This window comes from Eubalaena glacialis, chromosome 1, assembly GCF_028564815.1.
Source record: "Eubalaena glacialis isolate mEubGla1 chromosome 1, mEubGla1.1.hap2.+ XY, whole genome shotgun sequence".
In the NCBI taxonomy this organism is placed as follows: domain Eukaryota; kingdom Metazoa; phylum Chordata; class Mammalia; order Artiodactyla; family Balaenidae; genus Eubalaena; species Eubalaena glacialis.
Genome location: NC_083716.1, coordinates 232,368,725 through 232,386,586, shown reverse-complemented (window position 1 = coordinate 232,386,586; position 17,862 = coordinate 232,368,725). Strand labels below are relative to the sequence as shown.

Below are 17,862 nucleotides of genomic sequence, written 5' to 3'. Positions count from 1 at the left end.
GGGGGGTGGGGGAGGGATGGATTGGGAGTTTGCGGTTAGCAGGTGCAAACTAGTATATATAGAATGGGTAAACAAGGTCCTATTGTATAGCACAGGGAACTATATTCAATATCCTGTGATAAACCATAATGGAAAAGAATATAAAAAAGAATGTATATGTATGTGTAACTAAATCACTTTGCTGTAGAGCAGAAATTAATACAACATTGTAAATCAACTATCCTTCAGTGTAAAAAAAAAATCTTCCCTGCAGGTTTCCTCAAATCCATAGCAAGGGGACACAGCTTTGACTTCCAGATAACTGTCTTTTGACCCAAACAAGGACTCTGTTTCTGGTATGGAACCCAATGGGTGGCTTTATTTACAGTCCACATTGGACAGTCTCCACCCAGAACTGCGACTAGAATTCCAGCCTTCTCTGATCTGTTCTTCAGTGGACAACTGGCCTGCTTGTCTGTGCTCTCTGCTCAATGGGCTTACAGTAAGTCCCCTACATACGAACCTTCAAGTTGTGAACTTTCAAAGATGTGAACGTGCATTTGCATGTCCAATCACGTAAGTTAGTTCACGTCTCTGGCGTACATTGCCATGTGCGTGCATCCTCTACAAATGGTTGCAGCAGCCATTCAGAATGCAATCCGGTGCTACCGGGTCATCTATGATGAGAAAAAAGAGCTACTACCCAGAAGTCACTGGATCGTTTTTTCAAGAGGGTAGACAGAATTGAATCCAGCAAGGAACCAGAACCTGTGCCATCAACGTCAGGCATGAGTGAAATTGCACCTTGCCCTCCGTCCTTTATTGCTGACGACCCTTCAGCTCTACCATCTCTCACCTCCTCTCCCTCCTCCAGTCAATAACTCTTCTTGCCTGTTCACTCGATGCCAGCCCTTGTATGCCAGCTGTTGTACTGTCCTACTGTACTTTTCAAGATACCGTACTGTAAGATTAAAGATGTTTTCTTTATTTTTTGTGTTTGTTTTATGTATTGTTTGTGCGAAAAGTATTATAAACCTATTACAGTACAGTACTATGTAGCTGATTATATTAGTTATAATTAGTTATATTAGTTATTAGTATATTAGTTAGTTGGGTACCTAGGCTAACTTCGTTGGATTTACGAACAAATTGGACTTACGAACGTGATCTCAGAACGGAACTCGTTCCTATGTAGGAGACTTAACTGTTTCATAAAGCCCAGGAGACCAGATTTGGGTGTATGAAATAATAGTTGAGTGGAGCCACACATGAGTGCTGAGCTACACACGGAAAATCCCATGAGAGTTAATGGTGTTACAAGACGGTGCCCAGGGGTAGGCAGCCCTCCAGGATCAGGAGCTTTCCCCGGCCGCTGGTGGTGGGAGACAGCTGGCAAAGCCCTCTGGCAGGAGGGAGGAGGCGCCAAGCTGGGCTCTCCAGAGACCCTCTGAGGTCTTCTCGATTCAGTCACCAAGCAGCAGCCACCCCTCCCTCCTTGCCTATTCCCTCTGCTTAGGCCACACTGCAGACTTTCAGAGCACCCCCTGTGGCACATCCCCCCCAAAAAAACAGCTCCACTGAAAGAGCTGGGATCTGGGAGGAGAAGGGCAGCGTGTGCGTGCACCTGAGGCTTCCTGGGACAGCCACTGTTTTCCTACCTGTTAATCCATTTCAAACAGGGCTGGCATTGTCCCTCCAAGGTCCACTGACAAGGCATGTGATTTTGATACCCCAGTTTTGGTTGATGGGGAAATGAGAATAACTTGCCTCAGGCCAATATCATGCAACATTCTAAGTCACATTCTTGGCTTATTTTTCTTGGGAACTATTTCCTTTTGGCTCTGTGGGGCTGAGTCCTTTGCTTAAAAATAATGTACTTTCTGGGCCCGCATTCAACCGATCAAGCCGTCTGAGGATCCCGCAGTTTCCTCATCATGATTCCTGCCTTCAGTGTTGACTGAATGCACAGGTGTGAAGGGGTGTCCTGAACAAACCCGATGTGTGGGCCGTGGTGCTGGGTTCCCACGGGTCTCGAGGTGTTAATTCCCAGCATGAGTGCAGCCAGACTCAGTAGCAAGTCACGTGTGAGGGGACCCGTGGGGAGTGGCCAGGCGAGGCCAGAATGGGATGGGGGGGGGGGACAAGGTGAGCATCAGCAGAGACGGGCAAGAAAGGGCTGGAGGGGCAGGACTGGACGGACGGTAGGGTCAAGAGGAAGTCAGATCAGCTCTTGTCAGGGAAGGAGTGAAACCGGAGACGGCGAGGGTCAGGACGGCCCCGCTGCCCGCCGCTGTCCTCTCCTTCCCTCAACCGTGGCACTCAGTCCCAGATGCAGCCTCAGAACCAGCCTCAACACAGCATTCCAAGCACATTGCCTGAAGCCTGTTTGCATGCAACCTCACATGGAGGCTGAGAAGAGGAAGAGATGGCGGTGGCGAGACAGGATGGGGAGCTGGCACTGGTCCACGGATGAGGCGAGGGCCGGGGTGGCTGCAGCTGGGCAAAAGGAAGGAAGCACAGAATCTACACCAGAGACGGAATCCACGCTCATTAAATGACCCTGGGAAAGCCGATGACCCGGACGCTTGGCTTCTCCAAGGGGAGAACTTTTGTCAAGTAAAAGGATTGTAAAGGAGAACTACGGGTGCTGGCCTGAGGTGGAGAGACGGCCTGGGGGTGGGGGGAGAGATTAATATGCCTGGTGTCTGCAGGGGGAGTGAGGGCGGACCAGGGGTCAGTGTAGTGGAGTCCACCGAGGCAGGAGGGCAGTAGATGGGCTCCCAGCCAGACCTGAGTGAACAGGAGCAGGTGGAGGATGGGACCCGAAAAATACGGCCTCAGGGTTCACAGCAGGCTCATGGGTGCACCCGACAGCGTGACTGGGCCCGTCTGGAGGGGCTGGTGAGCAGCTGCTGCCTCCGCAGGGAGAGGCGCTGGGAACGGCTGATGATCACAGGGATGGGTGCCCATTGTTTTCCCGCAAGGAACCAGACCCTGCCAGGGCCAAAAGCAATTGTGCTCGAAACTAACAAGAACGTCTACATCACCAGCTGCCACTCAGCCACCTCTGTCCCTGACAACCTCAAGTGCCTCCACCCTACAGGTAATAATACCATGACAAATCATTCCAAAAGATAGGACCACACTTATAATCGGTGCAAGACAGAGGGCCACCCTGGTGGTCATTTGGGTCAAACAAGGACGTTACTGATAAATAAGTTTAGCCTAAATGCAACTTTTTGGAAGTCCAGGCCTAGAGAACTTGAAATCATTTTAAACTCAATGGCATTAGGTCAAATTGGCAAAAATTGTTAGACCACCTAAAACCTCCACCCCGGCAGCAGAGATCTCTGGATAAATTATTGAGCTAATCGTCTTTTAGAGAAGGCATATTAATGTCTGCAGCTCTAACAAAACACATGTAAAATGACAGATGATCAAAGCTGGCAAAACCTCTAAAACTGCTTATAATCAAGAGATCCTCTCCTGGGGTAACCAAATAACCTGGCTTTCTTCTGGCGCTGTGACAGGTCTATTGTTCTGAATTGGAGATCAGAAGCATTTGAATCCAACTGTGAGCAGATTATAAAAGCTCGCAGATGTTTCTCATACTGGAATCTGACCTGCTCCTCTGTTATTTTTCTATTTGAATGGATATTAGAGTCTTATCTGATCTGTTCATATCTTTTTTAATTTCCTCTTGAAAATTAAAAAAAAAACTTTGTACATTTCTAATTCAAAGCACATATATTTTTTCTGGCATCTAAAAACTACATTTATCCCCCATCAGTCTCTGATGAACTCAACTGGGTACTTCAAAATGTGTTTGGATCCCACAGTAGTTTTTGCTCCTAGCCACACATTTCTGACTCAATTCAGCCTTCTAACACGTGGCTGACCACCTCGGCACCAGAGTTTGGGGCACCAACGTTTTGGTCAAAGAGCTATATCATTCTGAGATTCCTACTTAAAAATCTCACATTAAACACAGCTTCCCCAGTCAGAAATCTTGCTCAGATAGCTTGCAGACGTGAGCACTGGACACAGTGCTCTGAGAGAAGGGGGTCTAGAGGAAAAGTCCACGGTCAGGTCTGGCTGTGTGGTCGCACGCCTGTGGGCCTCTACGACACGGGGCAGTGGCTGAGATCAGAGGGCTTCTCAGGAGCAGGTGGGAGGCCAAGGCCTTTCTGGGTCTGTAACTGCGGCTGCTTCATAAGATTCTAGGCATCACCAGTCCCAGAGCTGCCCCCAGGCCCAGAGCTGCCCCCAGTCCCAGAGCTGCCCCCAGTTCCAGAGCTGCCCCCCACATGCTGCCAGTATGCTTACATGAAGAGGAAGTGCAAGGCTCGGGAGCACCAGGCAAGACCCCCTTGCAGACTGGAAGGTGGGCATTTGGCAGAGACGGGAGGCAGCTGTTTCTGGCATGTTTGGCCATCTGGGGAGAGATGGGATGGTCTTCCAGCCTGGAGGGAAAAAAGAAAAACAGCAATAAATACAGATAGGAGATATTTGACTGCTGACTACTGTGTAGCATCACAAAGAAATACAGGAAGTGGAAGTACCTGAAAGTCTTTTGTTAAACTGATATTAGCAGATATTGAATCTCTTTAAGAAATAGGAAGTGCCCTTACCTCACTCTTGTTAGCTCTTATAAATTTACAGTGAAACATGGTTATTATTTTTCTAACACACAATTGGATCTTTTGGCTTTGGGTGACACGGGAGCATGACATTTCAACCAAACAATTTAAAGTATCAATCTTCTGGGCTTTCTTCCAAGGATGAAGCAGATTAGCAAAGGGATGAATTCAATCAGAAAAGACGTGACAACAAGAGTTAGGCAGGAAGAGGACTGGGGAAGAGCTTGCTCTCTGGAACACTATCAGTGGTGCGTGCAGTGCCTAACGCTGGCACCTGGGTCGATGGAGACTCATTCGCCCAGCAGACGTGCAGTGGGCGCCTGCGAGAGACAGCGGGCCTGGGCAAGCACATCACAGAGAGGTAAGTAGGACGTGGGGTGGCATCTCCGGTCACCTTCACAGCAGACGCCCAGCAAGGTTCTGCAGCGTGCGCACAGCAGCGCAGCACTCACTCCCCTTCAACGGGGAGACACCAGCCACCTGCTCCAGCAAGGGCTTAGTGGGGACACACCACGGCAGGCTTGTCCCCCCTCTGTCTAGGCTTGCGCCCCATGAAACGGCTGTTCGTGAATGTCAGTTCCAGCAGCAAAGACAAGCAGACACCTAACTGCCATGCGGGGCAGAAAAGCCTCTGTGTGTGTGTGCGTGTGTGTGTATGTGTGTGTGTGCGTGTGTGTGTATGTGTGTGCGCGCGCGTGTGTGTGTGTATGTGTGTGTGTGCGTGTATGTGTCTGTGTGTGTGTGTGGGGTGTGTATGTGTGTGTGTGTATGTGTGTGTATGTGTGTGTACATGTGTGTGCGCGCGTGTGGGTATGTGTGTGTGTGCGTGTGTGTATGTGTATGTGTGTGTGTATGTGTCTGTGTGTGTGGGGTGTGTGTGTATGTGTGTATGTGTGTGTATGTGCGTGTGTGTGTGTGTGGTGTGTGTATGTGTGTATATGTGTGTGTGGGGGGTGTGTGTGTGTGTGTATGTGTGTGTGTATTGTGTGTGTGGTGTGTGTATGTGTGTGTGTGTGGGGTGTGTGTGTGTGTGTGTGTGTGTGTGTGTAAGAGAGAGACAGACAGACAGACTCAGCCGGTCTTGAACTCTGAGCTGGGGTTTGTCAGGGGCCCAGAGACGGAACATTTCCCGGCAGAGGTAGCAAGCACCATGAACGGGCAGGGCAGGATGGAGCAAGAGGAGGCAAAAAAAACAAAACAAAACAAAGCACATCTGTACGCTGCTTTGTTACAGAAAGATTTAGTGCACTCAGAAATGCAGGCTGGAGGGTACAGAGTGTCCTGGGGAGCTTGGGGCTTCGAGGGCTGAGGTTGGGGGGTGTCAATTAAGAAGGACCTGGTTGGCCAGGGTTTGACTGGATTTGGTCCCTGAGGGAAACAGGAGTCACGGCAGTGAGATTCCATGACGATGTGGTAGACGGAGCACCGTGCCTATGGTCGTGGAGGGTGCGCCGTGGCAGGCAGCATGGCCTGGAGGCTCCGCCCAGCCCGGGGAGGAAGAAATTGCTCAGGAAGGCAGAGAGGAGGGGCCAGAGGCAGGAGAGCAGGTGGGGGGGAGGGCTGGGCCCCCGGGGTGGGATCCTCCTCGGTTGTCTGGGGGTATTAATGCCACTCCCTGAAGCAGGGGGCTCAGAAGACTGTGGTGTTCATCCGGAAAAGGCTGAACTGGGGGTGCTGTGAGGACACATCTAGCACTTGGGGGGGCAAGTCTGGGCTAGAGGGAGAGACTTGGGTGTCAGCTGCGTGTAAGGGAAACCAGAGAACCAGCAGGATGGGATGGGGTCCTTAACAGGGGCCTGCAGGACACAGTATTTTAGGAGGAAGAGGGTTGAGAGTCGGGGGACCAGCCCACAGCGGCCGTGGGATGGAGGTGGGAGAACTCCCCGGGGGTGGTCAGTGGGGCAACCGCCAGAGTGTCCTCCAGGCTTGGAAACTGGGAGGTCACCTGTGGCGGTGGAAACATGAACTTGCAGACGTCACCGCCAGACCACGTGGGCTGTGAAGGGAGAGGAGGCTGGGCAGGGAAGGAGCCAGAGGGCAAGAGGGCGAGGGAGGCCTGGAGACATGGAGCCTGGTGAAAGGCCTCGGGAAAGAAGGCAGCGAGGGAGGTGGAAGATGGAGCAAAAGAGGTGCTAAATGAGGTTGCAACGTTTGGGCAGTGCCAGGGGAGAGGGGATCTAGGGGCCGCAGAGGGTGAGGTCTGGCCGAGGGGAGGTGGGAGAGAGGCGTCCGTCCGATGCTGGATGATGGAGGGTCCTGCATTACACAGGGGGCGACTGTATTCGTTATTTTCAACCTTTCTTTTCTTGATTTTAAAACCAGTGTTTATCATGAAAAATTAGGAAAATATATAGAAAATACAGAATGTCCTGCTAGACACAACCCCTATTAACATTTGCTATCTTTCACTCTTTTTAAAATGCAAATATATACTTTAAAAAACAACTTGGGATCACTGTATGTGGCCAGCAGGCTTGATCCACACTATTTTATAATTTGCTTTTTCACTTAGCAACGTCTTGGGAGGCTCTTTCCATGAATTAAATATTCTTCTGAAACGTTACTTTCAATACTATTTTATGTGGATAATAATTTAACCCGCTTCCTACTTTGGGCATTTAGATTATTTCTCATGATATAAGTAATGCTTCAATAAATACCCTTGTGTTTATGTGTGTGTGTGTGTGTGTGTGTGTATCTGTCAATATCTGATTACTTCTCAGTATAAATCCTTGGAGTGGGATTACTGACTCCGAAAGTACTAGTGTCTGGAATGTGTGTAATGCATGTTGTCAAAGTGTCCCCGAGATCACTGAGATTCTTGATTTATCTACACTTCCGGCGTCACTGGGTTATCAGAGGGCGCTGGTTGTGCATGGAGAGTCATGTAACCTGTTTAAAGAAGCTGACCTGAAGATGCTGAGTGTTAACTTTGTGCTGCCAGCCTGCGGGGAACCCCTACACTCTGTCATCACCTACTTACCGCGTAACAGCCGCTGTCTTTCTCCCCTACTAGGTGGCTTGCTCTGTGTGCTCCTGAGGGCAGGAATCACATCGTTTATTTTTGCACCCCTAGCAACTGGCACACAGAAGTGTTATAAATTTTGTTAAATTGTTTGTTAAATTGGCCTGATGGACAGAGCTGGTGATGGGGCAATTGCTTCGTTAAGAGTGGGAAGGTCCATCATTTCAGGAAAATGAGGTGCCCTCATTCCTGGCAGGGACCACTTCCACAAGTCAGGGGACAGCCACATGTGCTCCCCAGGCATGGAAAAATGTCCTGTTTTTCTCTCCATGAGGTAGAACATTTCACCTAAGAATTAACTGTGCCCATTGGTTATATCTTGTATTTATTAGATTCCCTTTGCCCTTATTCCTGATTAAATATGCTTATCTTATTGTTGCCTCTCTGTGAAGCCGGGGTTTTAATAACTTTAAAAAATAATTTTAAAATAATTTTTTAAAATGATGATTCAGTGTCCTCTTTCCCATCTCAAGCAAGATGAATTTTATTAATTCCTCTTACTACTTCCATTCAAAAAGATATTACATTTATAAACTGGATTTACTAGTAGTTGACACTTGGCTATGTTCCAGATCCAAAAAATGAACACGAAACCCCTCAGATATAAATGACATTTTGGGGACGATTAGGGAATATTTATATGCTATATTATTAAATTAATGTTAACTTTCTCAGGTGTGATAATGTGGTTAAGTAAAAGGATGTTCTTATTCTTAGGAGATGTGTGCTGAAACTATGCTACCTTCTTTCGAACAGTTCAGCAAAAAAATATGTATTTGTGTAAATTATATAGTATGCACAGAGAGAGAGAGAGAGCGAGAGAGCGCAAATGTGGCAGAACGCTAACAGCTGGAAGCTCTTCATTGTAATAATTCTTCCAACTTTTCTGTAGGTTAAAAAATACTGGTTGTAGGTTTAAGAGAAAAAGGCATGATATTAGTTTATACATTAATAATTAAAAATAAAAACCTTGAAATATGAAGCACATGATAACTAGTTTTGAAATCAAATCAAACCGATCTCAGAGCACCATCCACAGCATGGGCCCTGAAATATTTACAGGTCAGGTCCTGGATGGGCAACCAAACTCCACCAGAGCAGGTGCGGGGGCTCCAGAGTGCCCCGCGTCCACGCACAGAGATCTACAAGGGCAGGCATTTCTGTGTTTTGTTTGTTGCTGTATCCCTGGTGCCGGGCTGTTCATTACAAGATTACTCTAGAGCAAACCTGGAAATAAGCAAACCGCCCAGCTGTAGGGGATAACTAAGTAAAATATGTCATATTCATCTGAAATCTCTTACGGCCACTATTTGTTGTATGAATAAATGTAGGTTTTTCGCCTGCTATCTATAATCCCCTTATTTGCACCTGTTTCTCTCCAGACAGGAGAAGAGGCCACCCAGACCACGGAAGAGGCTTCGCCCTGACCAAGCTGGACTGCCTGGCCTGGGGCTCCCCCAGAGCCCCCAGGGGGTCAGGTCCTCAGGTCCCCAGGGAGACCAGAGGCTCTGGATAACCAGACTAGTTTTGTTTATATAAACAGGGTAGGAGCAAGGCTATGAAGAATGAATAAGGCTTGGCAGCCAAAAATGCATATCGGTGCTTTATAGAGTCATCTAGAAATAAGCTGACGGCATCTTAAACTGTGACACTCCCTCCCAACAAAGGGCCTGGTGCTACGGTGAGAGGCTGCAGAAAAGAACAAGAGTCCTTTCTGGGTAGACCCACTACTCCTTTTGGTCCTTTCCTTCAGAATCACATTGGCCAACACCAGCCTTCTCCTTGATAAACGCTGTAAGTGGCTTGGAGACCCTGAGAGACATGGGGGTGGGGGTGGGGAAGAGGGAGACAACCTCTTTCCTTTCAAAAAATCCCCAAAAGATAAATAATAAAGAGATAAATGCTTTTCGATATGAAATTTTATTTTGAATTTTTAAAATACGTACATCTTACACTGCAGTTAATCAAAACAAAGCTTAAGAAAGTAAATCCCTGCCTCCTTTAGTACCCGGACTTACGCTGGGTACCCGGTCCTGGGGCCGCTGGGAGTGACGGGCCGGCGCAGGGGCTCGGGGCCGCCCCACTGCACGCCGGCCGCCCCCTTCCGCCTCGCCTTCCCCGTGTTGGTCATGATCTGGTGGAAGCAAAGAGGAAACAGGGCTGGAGAAATCATCCAGTTGAGAGCTGACCTAGACGCTCTAACTCACTACATTTAATAATCTATAGTAATAAGAGGATTTGCAAATAAGTGAGGAAGGATCATGACACGGATCATTCAGCTAAACAGAAAATTTCGGGGAAAATCTGCTTAGGTTTTCATATTATACCATTTAGCAGTATAAATTAAAAAAACAAAATCAAACCACGGAAAAAGGAGAAGAAAACAATTGGATATAGTAACTTATCACATCTCTGGAGAGGACTGACTTTTGAAAGTAAGAAGGGAAAGAAGACGGACAGATTTGGTTTCATAAAAAGTTAACATTTCGGGCTTCCCTGGTGGCGCAGTGGTTGAGAGTCTGCCTGCCGATGCAGGGGACACGGGTTCGAGCCCTGGTCTGGGAAGATCCCACATGCCGCGGAGCAACTGGGCCCCTGAGCCACAATTACTGAGTCTGCGCGTCTGGAGCCTGTGCTCCGCCATAACAGAGGACGCGATAGTGACAGGCCCGCGCACTGCGATGAAGAGTGGCCCCCGCTTGCCACAACTAGAGAAAGCCCTCGCACTGAAACGAAGACCCAACACAGCCATTAAAAAAAAAAAAAAATCCCCATTAATGGATATTTGCATAGTCGCTAACTTAAAAAAAAAAAATTAACATTTCCACATACACAGTAATTTAATGATAAACCAAATTAACAGGTAAACAATGAACTGGGAAGAAATATTTGCAGCACGTTTAACAGATGAAAGCTTAAGATTTTCATTAGATAAAGAGTTCTTACAAATCAGTAAGTAAAACACTGGGCAAAGAATTCAAACAGCCAAGTCACAAAATAAAAAGAATCACCAGTAAAGAGAAGAAAAAATTATCAACTTTATAAGTGACTAGAAACTACAGCTTTACAAAAAATGTATCATTCTCCAATTATTAAATGAGTGACAATTAAAGAAACGACCCCATCCACTTCTGACAATAGTTTAAAATGTCAGTGGCATGGAAATTTGAGACAGCTCTTCTGGAAAGTAATTTGGCATTTTATATCAAGAGTCATTAAAGTGTTCATATCTTTGGGTGTTAAACCCTAGAGAAAGAATCCAAAATACGGAAGATGTTAAATAAAGCTATATGTTACAAAATCATTACACAGTAAAACTGGAACAATCTAACTGTCTAGTAATAGGGGAATAATTAAGTAAAATATGGCATATTCATTTGAAATATTACATGGCCATGTACAATGATAAAGACTAGGTTATGAAGAAAAATGTTTATTTAAAACATTGTTAAGTCAGGTTATAATATTGTACATAAATGATGCTTTCCATTATGCTAAAAGTACACAAAAAGACTGGACGGAAATGAACACTAAAACGATCATAGTGGCTACATAGGACAGTGAACCAAGAATAATTTTTTTCCTCTCTATTTTCCGAGTTTTCTGTAATATGGTTATATTATGTTAATAATTAAGAAAAACTGTTTAAAAAAGAAATCACTGTAAAATTGGTGAAATCTGAATGAAGTCTGTGGATTGTACCAACATCAATCTCCTGGTTCAATACATGCTACAGCCACCACTGGGGACGCCAGGTGAAGGGTTCACGGGACCTCTCTGTACTACTTTTTCAACTTCCCGTGAATCTGTAATTATTTCCAAATAAAAAGTTAAAGAAAAATTTTTAATTGGAATAACGTCTTTGATTTCCTGATTTTACTTAAAAGTTATTTGGGTTTATCTAGTATTTGAGGTAGGAAGAAGAAAAAAAAAGGCCCATTTCCTCTGGGAGAGCATCGCTAGGCCTCACCTGTGCTGTGGGGGAAAGCTACCAACTGGAGGGGTTGGTGAGCGGGTGGGGGGAGAGGGAAGGGGGTGTGAAGGGGAGAAAGGCAGGAGAGAGGAGGGGGGAGGCCCCTACCCTCTTGGAGGAAATGGAACATAATTAAGCTTCCCAAATAAGAACGAATATGCAGTTTCACCTCTCTTAATATCTCTTGTGAAATTTGCAAAAGAAGGCTATTTTAACTGCCATCACTTAATACTGCTGTCTGCTTCTCCTCCGACTTCCCTTCTGTCCCGCTGTCCCCGTCTAGTACCTAGGGTCAAATTCACATGTCCGCCCCCATCACCAGAGCAGGTTCCTTCAGGCCAATATTCAACAGTACCTTAGGACCACCCGGGGCTTCTCTCTCCCCCTCCATTATGCCAGTCAGACAGACACCCGGGTCCTTCCACAGAGGGCTAGGATAGGAAGGCTCAGTCTTAAGCGCTGGAGAGGGAGACAGCGAGTGTGTGGGTTGCTAGCCCCCCACGCCCCCTGCCTCCTCCCTGTTCCACCGTCCCTCCCAGCTCACCCCTCCCAACTCCTTCCTAGAGGAGAGAGAACACAGCACATATTTGAGAGTGTTTCAGCCTTTGGAAAACCCTGTCAGCCACACCATCTCCCTAAAACTTCACAGGCCTAAGAAACAATCTAAGGTGGGTGGTATTTGTCCTCTCCAGTGGATGAGGAAACTGGGTCAGGCCTGTGGGCAGAACCATCCGGTGTGTCGTCAGAAGGCCTGAGGAAAGGTCTCTGGTTAACAGGGTTGGTGTGAGGGCCCAGAACGACTGTGTTAGGCGCTCGGTGTCTCAGAGCAGCTCTTTCCAGAGGGCTTGTTTCCTGTTCACCTCACAAACCACTGTGCATGTGGGGAGCCACGGAGGGGTCCACAAGGGCTCCAGGGCCCTCTCTGGGCACCTCACTTTGCAAAGGAGTCTTTTTGGGCTGGAAAGTTCTTAAAGTGTATCTACCAACAACGTGCTATTTCCACAGAAATGCTTCAGGGGTTGTTGGGAGAGAAGAGAAAGGGTTCCTGACAACCACCCTACTCATCAAAGGAACTCAGCTTCCATCTGTGTTACGGATGGAGATGCTGTTTGAAAAAAGGTTCTGCTACTAAAAAAATACAGCATGTTTAACCACAATTAGAAAAAAAATGCAGCATATGATTTAGCTGAACGTAATTTATTCTGTAGTAAAAGATGGTCAACATGTCAATTTAGGTAAAAAATTTCCCATTTATTAGTTTTTGAGTATTGGTGAATCAGTTAAAGCAATTATGACATGCTATAGAGCAGTATGAAGTTTTGTTAGAAAATACAGGCACACAATATGTCCATCTATACACATGGAAAACAACCTGGAAGCTGAAGGAGACACTGCTAGCTGGCCACCTAATACTCATTCCCTCTTTCTTGACCAAGAGCCCTCTGATTTTGTGGGCCCAGAAATGCGTCTACTTAAAAACACCTTTCCAGACTCCCTTGCAGCTAGGGGCCATGTGGCCCAGTTCTGACCAGTAAGAAGTAAGTGGGGAGGGAGGGTGGGAGGAAGATGCAAGAGGGAGGAGATATGGTAATATATGTATATGTATAGCTGATTCACTTTGTTATAAAGCAGAAACTAACACACCATTGTAAAGCAATTATACTCCAATAAAAAAAAAAAAAAAAAAGAAGTAAGTGGGGGACGCCAGAAGTAGCTTTGGGAAAAGCACTGTAGAGGGGGTGGATTTGGCTGGCCTGCACGCTTGACTTCCTCCTGACTTTATCATGATTTGTGCCAGGAGCTGCATCCATCGTCTTATGACCAAGAGGCAACAAGCATGTGAATGAAGGGTCAATGCACCAGGCAGAGCTCCCATGGAGCTAATGAAACCAAAGCTTCACAGCCCTGGAAAGAGCCCTGGCAATGTGCTCATATGGTTTTTGTAAAATTTGCAGAAGTAGCATGTTTCAATTGCAGTCACTTAAAACTGCTGTTTCTTTCTACTCTCACTTCCCTTGCCATACTCTCCCTCATGGTGTTGGAATGGCCAAAGTCAATTTAGAACTTAGCTAAAAGGACGGTGAATCAAGGTGACCTTTAATTTGAGTTTAGTGGGAAATATGATTCCCAGTCACTTCTGTGCATAGCCAAACCATCGCTAGCTGTCCTGGTGTGGAAGTGGCTTCTAGGAATTCCACACTTCATCAGAGAATTTATGAAGAGCCAGTGCACAAGAAAACTTGAAATGCCCCCAAATCTTCCAGTTTCTTTATGAAAGAAGTTTGAGGATGGTTTTCTCAAATTTAACAACAATCCTAAAAATTTACACAGCATTACCATAAAACCAAATGTGAGGCCAAAAGAAAAATTTCAAATCTATCAATAATAAGAAACAAAGCTGATCAAATACATTACAGGAAGGACTAATTTTCTTTTCTTTCTCTGTAGAAAATATTACAAACTCGTTGTCACATATGTAGAGGCAATCTACTGTAGAGTATAAAACAAAAAATATCCGGAAAGAAAACTATGAAGCACGTGGCAAGCAGCTAGTTAATAAAACATTATTTTTCTGTTTGTGATACATGTCAGTTCTTTCTTTTTTCCCTTTACCTACTTTTTTTTTTAAAAAAAATTGAACTATAGTTGATTTACCATGTTGTGTTAGTTTCAGGTGTACAGCAAAGTGATTCAGTTATACATATATCTATTCTTTTTCAGATTCTTTTCCATTATAGGTTATTACAAGATATTGAGTATAGTTCCCTGTGTTATACAGTAGATCCTTATTGGTTATCGATCTGTCAGTTCTCAAAATTTGAATTTGACTGTGATTTATTTTTCTTAGTCTCATTCTACGTATTCACTTTTATACCTAAACCTTGTATTCCGTTGTTTTAAAGAAGGCCTGCAAAACCCTGTAAACTGGAGGGCCCACAAAACCTGGATCTTCCCTTCTGACGGGCTGGGTGAAAGAAGGCAAGAGACGAGCCTGGGTTCTGATAAGGCTGGAAACCCTGCTACTTGCAGATGAGCTCAATACCAACTGACAAAGGAAAGATGAGATACAGAGATAAATGAAAGGAAACTAGAGGGAACAGTGGTTATCTCTGGGTGGACAGAATTATTATGGTGGTTGTTTATGCTGTGCTTACTTTTGACTTTTCAGTAATAAGCATTTATTTCTTTTGCAATCAGAAAAAAGAATCCCAGAAACAAACTGAAAAAGAAAAGGATTTGGAATCTTTGGGGGTTGGGGATTCTTCCCCCTGCTTGTTTGGTTGTGTTTTCACACATAGGAATATGGACTTTTTAGTTAGTTCCAAGTGACTTTTCAATCATCAGAGTCAGGCAGAGCAGGAATAATTGGTTGAAAAGTGATTAGAAAAAAACCCCAAAGTGGAGACAAATTTGAACAAAAAAAAAAGGAAAAATTGGAAACTGAGGCCCTTCCTTCTCTGGTTTTGGTTTTCACTGCGAGTAAAACAGGGCCAGCTGCAGGCATCCAAACTTCTTCCCTGTCTCCGGCAGGCTGGCCCTGCCCCCTGGCCAGCTGCACCCACTTCCCGTGCTGAGGCCCCGTTAACCTTGAGGTCTGCCCACGTGGCAATGTTTCCATGGCCCAGATGCTGGCTTTAGAACCACTGAGGGGTGTAATAAAGATGCAGATTCCTGGGGCCAGGTCCACACACTCAGACTGTCTGGAGGTTGGGCCAGGACCCCTGCTTTAACCAGCTCTTTAGGAGATCTCTAAACCAACTTGGCAGAAAAGAAAGTGTGGAAAGGGAGTGATTAGCATTGACACCAGGCATTCCCCCTCCAAACTGAGTCTATGCTTAAAGATTGGACCATATAATAATTTTGACTATTTCACACAGTTGGAGACTCTAAACTTTCAAATACGGAACAGAATTCACTGGAAAATCAACAGTTCTCCCAGAAGGCAGCAGAGCTTAGTGGTAAAGAGCAAGCAGGCTCCGATAACACCTGAGAATGCTCCTCAGCCCTCTCAGCCTTAGCTTCCTCATCCATGACACGCAATACGAGCAGAATTTACCCCATCCTTTGTTGGGAGGATTAAATAAATGGAATCAGATGTGTGAAGCAATCAGCACAGGACTTGACCCAGAAAGTGAGCCCGACTAATTTAAGGCACGCCTATGACTGTTGTTAAAGGTAACTGAACAAAGTTTAAACTTCAAAATAAAAACAAAAAAACTGAGATCCTATGATAAATATCTACACTCCTTTACCCAGGGTATTGAAGATATTTAAGTCAGGGCACTCTTTTTACGAAGAACTAAGTGATTATTCGGCATAATATGGACGATTCTAAAAAATTTAGAAATAACCAAGCAACAAGTTGGCAAGTCATCAATCTTGACCTGCTGCTGATCACGGCCTGAAGAAGAAACACAAAAGGGTGCTGTTTTTCACCAGAATTATGAGTGAACGGATACATTTGATGTGACCACCACCACTCTCAGGCAAGCCCAGGAAAAGCGGCTTGTTCTGCCCAAGCTTTCCCTGAGTTCCCCGCGGTCGTCAGCTTCTCCATGGCCCGGGCTCTGCAGTGCGCAGGCGCCATCTGCTTGAACTTGGGGGGGGTGAGGACAGGTGGCGAGTGTGGCCTTGCAGGGCGTGGGGTGGCCGTCAATGCCCAGCAAGCGGGGAGCCATGGGTCCAGGCATCCTGGGAAGGGCTCCCGTCCATCCCCTCGACACCCTGGCAGGCTGCCCTCACTGCACCTCCCCACTCACGCCCTAACTAGTATTATAGTTTTTAAATCACTGGTGTGTACAATAACCGCTCCTGGGATTATGGTAAGGAGGTCGGGGCTGGAGCCTAGACTCTATTTTAACCCACCTTCGATGGCCAGCTCTGACATCACAGGATGATACCCGTCAACCCCCTGACCCTCCATCCCTCATCAACAGCATAGTTTTATCTGCTCTGTGTCATCTTCTGTAAACTTCTGGAAGATAACAGCTTGAGAAACTTTGCCAGCATTCTGCTGTGTGTTAGGCAGATGGCACAGGTTCAATGAAAAATTTTTGAATACAAGTTTCTAAAAGTCAACAGCTTTCCACTGATCTTGAAAAACCTACAATCTACCTAGTACATCAGAATGGGAGGCGTGAATTGTGATTTTTGGGGTGCCCATTCCCTAGTGAAATGCAACGCCTTCTATCTCTGGCAGGTTCCCTCGTTTGACACAAGCAGTTAGCAGGTATGAGGGCACAACCCCCGTGTGAACCACCAGAGCCAAAGGTGGGCAGGTGAGGTGAGCTCATAGCGCTGGCCGGCTGTCAATTTCAAATCAAGACTGGGTGACTGGGCTTCCCTGGTGGCGCAGTGGTTAAGAATCCGCGTGCCAATGCAGGGGACACGGGTTCGATCCCTGGTCCGGGAAGATCCCACATGCCGCGGAGCAACTAAGCCCGTGCGCCACAACCACTGAGCCCACGCGCCTAGAGCCCGTGCTCTGCAACAAGAGAAGCCACCGCGATGAGAAGCCCACGCACCGCGATGAAGAGTAGCCCCTGCTCGCCGCAACTAGAGAAAGCCCAAGCGAAGCAACAAAGACCCAACGCAGCCAAAAATATAATTAATTAATTAATTAAAAAAAAAAAAAAAAAGACTGGGTGACTGAGGGCAGCTGAGGAGTCTAATGAACAAAGACAGCAAAATGGGGAGTGTACCTATAACCTCAGCGATTACTGCTCAACAGTAAGTTTTCTAATAAAACTTTAAAGTGTTTCCACATGAGATCCTATGGTGACCTGGTCTAGTGGGTCGAATGGTGGCCCCCAACAGATCTGTCCATGTACTAACCCCGGGAACCTGTGAACGTGGCCTGATTTGGATAAACAGTCTTTGCAGATGTAGTTACATTAGGGATCTTGACATGAAGAGATCATCCTAGATTATCCTAAATCCAGTGAAGAGTGTCATAAGAGACAAGAGAACACAAAGAGAAGAGGAGAAAGTCACTGGAGAAGGAGGCAGAGTCCGGAGTCCCACAGCCACAAGCCAAGGAGGGTCTGGAGCCGCCAGAAGGTGCAAGACCAAGGAAGATTCCCCCCTAGAGCCTTCGGAGGGAGTGCGGTTGTGCTGATAACTTGATTGTGGACTTCTGGCCTCCAGAACGGTGAGAGAATACATTTCTGTGGTTTTAAGCCGTCCAGTTTATGGTAATTTGTTACTGCAGCCCTAGGAAACTAATAACCTTGGTCTTCACGTCC

The 17,862-nt window shown here is 46.3% G+C and overlaps 1 protein-coding gene across 5 annotated transcripts in view; it reads right to left on the bottom strand.

Moving 5' to 3' along the window:
* Positions 1–17,862, bottom strand: part of ARMC9 (armadillo repeat containing 9) — a 145,204-nt gene that overhangs the window by 2,469 nt on the left and 124,873 nt on the right. For 2 of the 5 annotated variants that reach the window (XM_061188375.1, XM_061188384.1), the window contains exons 21-22: positions 9,663–9,778; positions 4,306–4,442 (exon numbers count right to left, since the gene is read on the bottom strand). In XM_061188375.1, the coding sequence (XP_061044358.1) occupies positions 4,306–4,442; positions 9,663–9,778 (253 nt within the window). Of the gene's footprint in view, positions 1–4,305; positions 4,443–9,548; positions 9,779–17,862 lie in introns of those variants that run through there. The other 3 variants (XM_061188397.1, XM_061188388.1, XM_061188405.1) reach the window with 2 other exon arrangements.